At 45.1% G+C, this 10238-nt stretch overlaps 1 protein-coding gene across 1 annotated transcript; it reads right to left on the bottom strand.

The window, feature by feature from the left end:
• Positions 1–1582: 1582 nt before the first annotated feature.
• ATP6V1G1 (ATPase H+ transporting V1 subunit G1) lies at positions 1583–10169 on the bottom strand. The gene is made up of 3 exons (XM_007094327.3): positions 9991–10169; positions 5787–5887; positions 1583–3360 (listed from the first exon to the last, which is right to left on the bottom strand). Exons 1-3 carry the CDS (start codon positions 10070–10072, stop codon positions 3187–3189), a joined length of 357 nt encoding a protein of 118 aa, XP_007094389.1. The 5' UTR covers positions 10073–10169; the 3' UTR covers positions 1583–3186.
• Positions 10170–10238: the final 69 nt, after the last annotated feature.

Here is a 10238-nt window from a genome sequence, read left to right as displayed (position 1 = left end):
CAACTCGGCCTCATCGCCTGCAAAATAAAGTGCTTTGAGGATGAGTTAATATACACGCAAAAGTACTTAGAACATCAGCCGGCATAGAGAAAGCTATTAACAATTGTAGATGGTTTTTACTCACCCAAGATCCAAAATACCCCAGGGCGATGATCCCTTCTGACTCCCTTGCAGTTAGGTTGGCTCATGTGACCCACGCCCATCAGTGGGCTGAGAACAAGCGCCCGTGTCATTTCAGGACTGAAGCACGGAAGAGTTGGTGCGTTTGCCAACTTTTCCTTACCCCCCGCCGTCAGGGAAACCATGTGCTAAGATGGGAGAGCGGCAAAGTGGAAGTAAACTGAGTCACTGGATCACCGCATGGAGAACAGCTGCCCTGCAGCGAATTTTAGAAAATTAGGAAACATTTGCTGAGCACCTGGAGCGTTCCAGAAATTACATGTAGTACTTTGTTTTTAATAATTCTGTTGTTGCTACAGGAGAGTGGTTCTTAACCAGGGGAGGTTTGGGCCCCCAGGGGACATCTGACAATGGAGATATTTTTGACTGTCACAACCGAAGGGCTACTACTGGCATCCAGTGGGTAGAGGCCAGGGACGCTGAATGACCCTGCATGTGGATGACAAGTGCACAAAGAAACCCTCCTGTGGCAGCCCAGGCACTGTCTCCTGCGACGAGCACCAGTGTCCTCGATCTTCCAGAAATCTCCTGCGCGTACACACAGGCACACCCGTATCCTTTATGCTCAGTGGGAACAAATTGCACACTGTTCTACACGTGTATCTTCACGTTCTTTCCGTGTCAGAACCAACCCTATCTGCCTTAGTGCTCAAAGAACCAAAAGTGCTGATTTCTCACATCAGGGCACAATGGGAGGCCTTCCCCAGGGGTGCTTTATCTTCGTCCCAGCCCCACTCCCAGAAATCCATAGATTCAACTGGCCCGGGAAGGCCTGCATACCCACCATTTTCCCTGAGTACCATCAAGCTTGAAGGCTACAGCTAGTCCCTCCCTCTGCGCCTGGCTCTCACGGGATCTCATTCCACCCGAGTCTCCAGTCTCATTCACTCTATTCCCCCTTCCCCACAGGCATTTAAACGTGTTCTCACCTCCCTCACACCACCTCATCTATCAGCCACTACTGCCACCCTTCCCCCTTCTAGAACAGCCAAGTCTCTCCACTCACTCACGTTACATTCAATTCACTCTTCAGACCGTTTAGGTTCCTCTCTCCCAGACCACCAAGCTCGAACTTTTCACATCTTACCTTTCCTGTCAACTGACCCTACAGCACACCCCTTTTGAAGTACTTATGTTGCTTCCACAACTTTACCAACATTCAGCTGGTGGGCTGGAAGCAGAGTCCAGCAAAAATATATGTGAGTACAACCCTATTAATCCAGGATGAAAATATTGGTGGCAACCAGGTTAAATACTGGGTGTAAACCAGTGAATGCAGGTGCTGCTTCTTCATGGTCCTCCAGTTTGGGAAATCTGTATTTGTGGTAGGCACGGGTGTGGGGTTTGCTGCACTTAGCAACAGCAGGAGTAAAGTCCTAACAAAACCAGGTACACTACGGAACACATTAAGATGGAGAGGTTTATTACAGATCCAAATCAAAATAGCAAACAAGCAATCTGACAACTCTAGAGTTCAGGAGAGAAGTTGGATATAAATTAGGGTCTTCAACATAGATGGTATCCAAAGCCATGAAAAGTAGGTGGGTTTCAACAAGGGAAGGAGTGTAGACAAGTCCAAGAACAAATCCCTGGGAAAAGAGGAGCTGGAACTGGCAAGAGACCGAGGAGGAGCAGGGTAGCACATCACTGCACAACAAGGCTAAGGAAGCGGTTCTGGAAGGAATAGTCAGACCTGTCAAACAGGACTGAAGGTTAAGTAGAAGACTGGACCTCTCAATGTGGTCAGCACTGCTGACCTTGACATGCGGCTTCAGTGGGGTGGCAAGCCTGATGGGAGTGCTTGAACAGTAAAACTGGGAAAGCTCGTATAGAAAACTCACCCGAGGAATTCTACTATAAAAAAGAACAGAAACTGGAGACGGACGTGGCCTGAGACCAACCCATCCTGAGTCATATAAAATGTGATTTCTTTAAAGGGCATCTAATTCCCTCCTACTATTTCAGAACAAGGAAGGAAATCCCATCATGCTCTCTTTCAACTGTTTTCATCTACTAGAAATTATTCTGCAGCCAGACTTGCTGCTAACAGAGAGCCACAGAGCATTGAATTCCTAAGAGTGAAGTTCCTATAGGTATTAGGCTTATCAGGTAGCCCACCAGGGAGGAAATAGGGCCACCCCAGTAGACAAAAGGCAAACTGCAGACTTACTAGTTAAATGCTGTTTTCAAACTAGTGGGCTGGGTAAAATCAGAAGTGATTTCCTTCCTGCTAAGATACATACCGCAAATATTTTCTAAGTATGCGTGCAAATGGGTACGTGATACATGTGCTAATTTAATTTCCTAAGTGAAATTCTGCACAACATCTGGGTCAGAGTGTACTTTGCATTATCAAAAAGGATGAACCAGAAGAAGGGAAAATGCATGACAAAGTCTTTACTTTTAAATGATTATCAGTACACGATGTAACAAGTTTTGGAATTCTATCAGCTAGTAATTTTGATTAAGAGAAACTAAAAGCAGCCCAAACAATTATACTAGTATTTATTGTTCTAACCCTTAGCCAGAAAGGACTATTTTAAGGCTGGCTGCTGCTTCACACAAGTTACAAATAACCTATTTACTACTTTTTCATAGATAAAGCCCCTGACCTTTAAGAAAGCTATAGGGAAAAAAAATATTTAATCCCTTTCTTTCTTTAAAAAAAAAAAAAAAAAAAAAATTAATTTTTTTTTTTTTACTACATCTAAGAAAGAAAAAGTATTGATATATATGTTGCTTGAGCTAAAAGGCATAGGAAAACAGACAACATATACACTTTAAATTTTAAGAAATATGAGGTAAAAGAAAATCTTTGGATAAGCTCTAAGTTTGTACAAAGAAGCTAGGTCTGCTATTCTCTAAAAAGTGAAGGGATCTACTATATGACATACAGAAATAATTTAATGCCTTTTCACAAGAAAGTAACTCAAGCTTTGCTGAAGCCTCATAACCACGAAGGCATCGAAAAATGCCAATCTGCACGCAGAGCTGCTCCTTCCTCCCCTATCCGTTTATGCGGTAGTTTTCGTGGATTTCTGGCCGGATGTCACAGACAAAGGCCAAGAGGTTATCCAGGACTTCATCCCTGTTCTGCTGGAAGTAGGTCTGGAGGATGGTCATCTTCTCCTGGGTCTCCTTCTCCACCTCAGTGCTGCAGCTGCCGTGGGATCCCAGGGCCTGGAGTCGGGGGGCAAGGACACACAGGGAAGGTCAGGCTGATGCTCTGGTTGGCACAACCTCCTTAGTTCTGGAGAAACCCAGTCTCGTTGGTGAATACAAAGAATCAGCTGCAGGCAGTGTGACCTCGTGACTGAAGAGCATGCGGGAAGGTGGCGTTCCCAGTTACTGGGAGCAAAGAAAGGACGCAATCCCTTGGTGGCCAACCTTCACACATCTATCAAAAGGTAAACTGCACAGCGTTTCCACCGCTCAGAAACTACCCCGGAGAGCAGTTCCTTCACATCTCTCTAGTGTCTAATGGATCACCTTAACCAAAGACTGGAAAGAACCTTAAGACCCGGAGTACAGCAAGACGGGACAAACTGTCAAATATGCAGTTTAAGAGGAAAAAGCAAGACGTAAAATGGTGTCAGCGTGGTTGGTAAATGCATATCCTTGTGTGGTTTTAAAAGGCAGAAATAAGTGATGTTAAAAAAAAAAAAAAGTCAAAAAAAAAATAAACCTAAGGGCACAACAGGATGCAGTTCGGGAGGAACCCGCAGTTTACATTAACCAACACTGGTTAATGTTCTAGTTCTTACATTCGGCAGTGGATTCACCAGCATTATGAATACATGACATCTTTTCTTTCAAACAGAATATTCTAGAAGGATTTGCAAGAAACTACTAACAGTGACTGCCTCTGAGGAGGAGTCCAGGTCTGGGTGGGAGGGAAACTAACTTCACCGTTGCCCTATTTTACTGCTTGAATTTTTTTTACCATATTCATGTCTTACCCCTTCAAATTCCAGTCACAATATAACACACATGGACGGATAAATTTCCTTTATCCTCAGTCTTCACAGTATGGCTGGCTTTTGTCAAGTGTATGCCTACTTGATTAGAATGAGACCTATCAGGTTCTTGAAGACAAAGCTTTTTTGCATCTGATCCTTTCTATCTTGTAACCTGTTTCTGCCTCTTTACGTGTACGTTAACAGCTACAGGCCTTCCTATCTGTATGCACACTACAGTGCTTAACGAGAAAGCATTCTCTCACATGTTACCTATTCCTCCAAAACCTGTTCAGAAGTCATCCCTCCACTTTTCACAGATGAGGAGACCCAGGCTCAAAGAGGTCAAAGTGAACATGCAAGGATTCAAACCCAAGTTTCCTGAGTTCAAACTTATGACCCTTCATCCTATATTGTAACTGTTCATATTAGCAGAATAAGGGGCCATCGCCTATTAGCTCAGTCGCTAACTCCTACTTTTAAAATTTTAGTCCAAAAACCCTACTGCGGGGAAGGGATAGGAGAGGGGGACACTACCTCTGTTCTGTGAATAGACACCGTATGCCAAGTCTGGGTACGCGGTCACAAAGCCCAAGGGGTTACCACAAACATTGCTGGAAAACCTCGGGGCTCATGCCTACACCACAGCGCCGATCCAGGCTCTGTGAGTAACTGCAGCATAGATGTAAAAATAAGATGAAGTGGTCGCCCCGACAAGAGTATTTCCACACTGTTCTGTGGGCGGTCTGACAGTTTACAGCACCCATCTACCCCGCTGCAAGAGCCAGAGACACTTTAAGTTTTAACAGCACGGTAGCCGCCCAGTGCAAAGACAAAAGGAACTTTTGCCACTTACTGCTCAGAGGGAGGCACGTGCCGCAGGCCTGGGAGGGTGTGCGCCTGGAACACCCAAGGCAGGCCACAGGGCAGGACTTGAGAATGGAGCCCACAAAGACAAGGCAGAGTTGAGAGATGGAAATGAAGTCCTGAGAGCATTATTTAAGCTCCTGATCAAAATAAAGTTAGCCTTTTGCCTGGGTTTTTCATTATACAAGCCAATAAATTCCATTTTCCTTAAAATCAGCCTGAACTGCTTTCTGTTACCTCGTAGTTTCTTTTCTCCGTAAAGCCCTCCTTCATCCCTTCCCCTCTCTGGGATCTGCTGCTGTACCAGTACTTCATGCATCTCACGCTCCCTGGCCCGGCCTGTACTGTCGCTAAGTGTCTCTACTACACTGAGGTGGGCTCCGTCTGATGGATGCTTACGACCACCGTGGCTCTCTCACAGCTGGAACTCCGCCAGACTTGCGTTTCGTTGCCGAGTCTCCCTGACCATCAGACTATAGGAGGTAAGCTCCACGAGGCAGGGACCATGTCGACTTCTGCTCACAGCTGACCCCCTAGCATCTGGCACAAGCTAACATGTTTAACAGATATTTTTGAAATGACTAAGTGAAGACCAGGGTTCAATGTTAGTTAAAAACTGATCACTGAGGAGACTCAGCCTGAGCATCCAAAAGACAAACCTTCAAATTTCTGCCAGAAATCACAATCTCCAAGCTATGCTAGATATTTTGAGAGCCTGGGGAAAAGGGAAGAAGAGGAAAGCCTCAGGAAACTAAAGCAGTAATGAAAATAAACCAGGCCCACCGCAGCTTCCTTGGCCTTGAACTCCTTCTCCCTTTGCAGGCGGTACTGTTCAATTTCAGCCTGAGCTTCTTCTTTGGCCTGCTTCAGCCTCCGGTTCTTTCCTGTTTTCAAAGGAAAAAGCTGCATCAAGAAGTGGTTAAAAGACAAGTAGAAGAGGAAGCAGAGACTGAGATAGTAAATTCTAACAGGTAACAAGGAAAAAAGTTTTATGCTATAGTCCCAAGAGACATGCACGGGGGAATTCAAAGCTAACTAGCAGTATAGGTTCCTGCCTCCTGCAAGCTGTACTTAGCTAGGAAGTGACTAGATAAAAAGGACCGTCTTCCATAACTACAAACAGAAAAATGATGGAAACAATTCTGCAATGTGTCAGAATATTCTCTCAATCTCCACTGTTAAGAACCAACATAAAATGGGTGACATTACCCATCTGGGGAATTCTTGCTCTTCCTAAGAAGTAAACACCTAAGTATGCTGTTGATTGTAACTAGAGGTCTGCTTAGAAGCTGAGTGAGGAGAGGAATATGCTCCCAAGAGACAGTAACCTAAAATGTAACTAATGAGACACATGATGTAATATTGGAAACTAAAACCATGCCTGTGCACAAGGAAATAAGTAACAAAGTGGTTCTGGGAAGGCATCCTGAAATGGGGAGCACTGGACCCTAAGACTCCACAAGCATCTAAGAAGTGAGGAGACACAGGGGCTCTGGTTTCTAGAGAATAAACATACAGCTGAAAAGATTCTTTAAATTCCATCAGACCCTGTCTGAAAACAGACCACAAGACCAGCCAGCATATATTCTCTGCTTTGATCCTCTGCTCACTGATCAAACTTCTCAGAAACCCAAATTGAGGCTATATGTTCAACCTGAGCATTTATTTAATCCAGAGCAAAAGACATCCTGCACCTAAAAGTAAGCTTTATTAGACATTCTTGTACATCAATTTCCCAAATCCCACTCAACCCATGTAGACAAATGAAAGTGAATTTAACCTCCCATCTCCTGATGAAGAACAGGATTTTCGATGTATAATGACCCCACATCAACACTCCATCATGTTTCTGGTGAAACAATCAACAGACCTCTCTAAAAACCCCAAACCTATTTCTGTAAGTGTATGTTTTCTCCAGTATTATTTAGGGCCTACCGCTGTCCCTGTGAGCTAACTTCTACCCCTGTCCTCCACATGTCATCTTCCTTATCACCCATCTCCAAACCCACACTTCAGAGCTGAAGATCTTTTCTAAACCAACAATCTACAAGTAACACTTATGACTCAAACATTATGCGAGCTCCACGTAATTTCACAATACCTCTCTCCTGGTCACTCCCAACTCCCAAAGTTCTCTGAATTAAGATAAACCATTCCCTGCCCATAACATATCTTTGAAGTTCAATGCTGATAGGCTTGTCTGAAAACCAAAAATAAATACTTGAACAGGAAACCATATTTCTTTTACACCTTATTTTTGTGGGAGCCAGTGTTTTATTGGCTCCCACCATGAAATAAACATCACTGAAACAGCTACGTCAATAAAATAAACCATAACGCATTTTTTTTTTTTAAGTTTTATGGTCCAAAGCAACAATTTCAAGAAAAATTTAAGTAGGATCCCTTTGCCACATATGTACTGCCTCTTCCCAATTCCTAAATGGGCAAGATAACCATAATTACAAATCAAAAAAGGCAGTGATTTTTTTCAAATTGTAGCTCTTGTCAATATTTCTGTCTTTTTTTTTTTTTTTTTTAACGTTTTTTTTTTTTTTTAAATTTTAACGTTTATTTATTTTTGAGAAGAGAGAGACGGAGCATGAACAGGGGAGGGGCAGAGAGAGAGGGAGACACAGAATCTGAAACACGCTCCAGGCTCTGAGCGGTCAGCACAGAGCCCGACGCGGGGCTCGAACTCACGGACCGTGAGATCATGACCTGAGCCGAAGTCGGATGCTTAACTGACCCAGCCACCCAGGCGCCCCTTAACATTTATTTTTGAGACACAGACAGACAGAGCATGAACGGGGGAGGGGCAGAGAGGGAGACACAGAATCGGAAGCAGGCTCCAGGCTCTGAGCCATCAGCCCAGAGCCCGACATGGGGCTCGAACTCACAGACTGCGAGATGGTGACCTGAGCTGAACTCAGACGCTTAACCGACTGAGCCACCCAGGCACCCCTCAATACTTCTGTTTCTAATTACTGCAAATTCTGAGATGTATATTAACCATAAACTCACTCCTTTAAAACAAATTCATTCAGTAAATATGTAATAGCTATATGACCTATACAAGACCCTGCACTAAGCTTGATGAGATAAAGAAAAATGTATAACATGACCCCTACATCCAAGACACTCAGAATTATTCTGACCGTTTTACAAGTATTTGTTCCTGCACCTCCCCCAAATAATCTCACATACTTCCCAACAGTAACTTCTGTTACTAATGAGCCACCACAGGACAAACTCTGAGAAGTCATTCTGGAAATACTTTATCATCAAGACCATGATGAGAAATATTCTATGAAGAACACAAAACTTTCCAGTCACCAGCGCAAGAATAAAAGTCTTGTTCCCATCATCCTCAGCTCCCTCAAAGAAAGCTTTTCCTATGAAATAGAGTATTTCATAGGAAATACTCTAAGCCAGAAAGTATAAGAGCCGTGCTTGAAATCTACTTGGGTATGGGATAAAAGTGTAAGTCTTCTAACAGGAGAAACACCAAAGAATTACTAAGGGTCATACTCCTTGCATGGGAAAAGAGGCCTCTAGGCTCCCGCTATGCTTTTTCTCACGGTATGGTCAAATCATTTCAATAAGCCTCCTATCACCCATCTGTATAACAGGGATAAGGATACCTATCTCACCAGATGGGAAAATGAATACATACAGTTAAGTTACACACAGTCCATGTACTCTAGGAGCTTAGTGACTAAGCTCTATTAAGAAACCTGTTATCGCATCGCGATGACAGAAATAAGGTCTTAGGAAGGACTCAGCCTGGTTTGAGAGAAGGACAAAGCAGGGAAGGCTTCCTGGAAGAAATGCTGCCTAAATTTTGAGATCTGAAGAAAGACTAAGTGTTAAAGAGAGAGGAAACTACGAAAAGGCACTTTCAACTGGAGAAAACAGCTGTACCGAGGCTTGCAGGTGAAATAAGGCATCACAGTGGTCCAGGATGGCTGGAGGAGAGAACCCAAAAATGAGATGAGGGAAGAAAGCTAGAGCCCGATCCAAAAACACTGCCTACACCCTATTAAGGAATCTGGTCTGGGCAACCCAGCCCTCTCACTCTTGAGAGCTTTGTACTTTTGCTCAATAAACCCTACTGTTTTGCTCAGAAAAAGAAAAAGAAAAGAAAAAGAAAAAGAAAAAGGAACCTGGTCTTTATTCTGCAGGCGCTAAACTGACTGTAAAGGAAGTAGGGAAGTCCTATCTGCACCCCAGGGAGGGCTCTGATGGAAGGAGAATGCACTTGGAGGAGGTTAGATCCACCCCTTAAGTTCCTTAGCAACCTTACACTTCTAACTAGCCCACATCTCACCTGCAACTAACCCACCCAGCATTGGCTTCCTCCACTGGGACTTTTGAATACCATGATGATGGAGACACCGGTCACTGGTACACTGGGTAATGCGTCTGGCACATATTAATCACATTTAAAAAAAAAATTTTTTTTTAAGGAATTAACGAAGCAGGCTGGTACCAGAGCCTCAGGAAACCTAGTGTCCCGGACTAAGATGCTAGCTGTGGGGATGCGGGAAAAGTAAACAGGCGTATACACCTTGGCTACTGTCTAAACGTGGCGAACAAGAGAAGCAGACGTGGCAAAGAGGACTCTGTGTTCAACAGCATGGATTACGGTAGCTCTGTACACGGACACAAAACAACCCAAAGGAGCAAGTGACAGGGAGAAAGACGAGTTCCGTTTGAATAGCCCATTTCACAAGCCTCCCAAGACCCCAAGGTCATCCACCTACTATTGTCTCCACGCCCTGTCTACTACCCCACATCGCGGCTTCCAGTCGACCCGCAAGCCTTCCAGAGCCTCAGATCCAGACAGTTTCGAGCCACACAAGATCCCGCGATTGTCACCACCACTCCACGCCGCAGTTTTTCGGGCCTCATCTACCTACGACCTCCTGCGGCCTGGCGGCGTTTCGTGCACTGGTACCACGCCTGGCCGCCCCACCCCGAAACTCACGCTTGCGGGCCTCCGACACCTTCTCGGCGGCCCGCTTCTCGGCCTGCAGCAGCTGCTGGATGCCCTGCGACTGGCTGGCCATGGCGGTGGCGACTCCGAGGCCGAGGTAAGCGGCCTAGATCGGCGAGATCGCCCCCTCGGGTCAGCTGACCCAGGAGCCGAGGATCTGCGCCTGCGCTGTGAGGCGACGCCCCGCCCGCCGCCACGTGACTACCGTAGCGCCGCGTCAGCTGACTGCACAAGGCGTC

Source organism: Panthera tigris, chromosome D4 (genome assembly GCF_018350195.1).
Source record: "Panthera tigris isolate Pti1 chromosome D4, P.tigris_Pti1_mat1.1, whole genome shotgun sequence".
Lineage (NCBI taxonomy): Eukaryota > Metazoa > Chordata > Mammalia > Carnivora > Felidae > Panthera > Panthera tigris.
This window is presented reverse-complemented; position numbering and strand designations above follow the sequence as displayed.

Bases quoted from the DNA above. Each gene is read 5' to 3' on its own strand.
- ATP6V1G1 (XM_007094327.3), bottom strand. From the start codon at position 10,072: ATGGCCAGCCAGTCGCAGGGCATCCAGCAGCTGCTGCAGGCCGAGAAG. The intron at 5,888-9,990 runs GTGAGTTTCGGG...CTTTGAAAACAG, and splicing joins GGTGTCGGAGGCCCGCAAGC to GAAAGAACCGGAGGCTGAAG. The intron at 3,361-5,786 runs GTGGGCCTGGTT...CCCCGACTCCAG, and splicing joins TCAAGGCCAAGGAAGCTGCG to GCCCTGGGATCCCACGGCAG.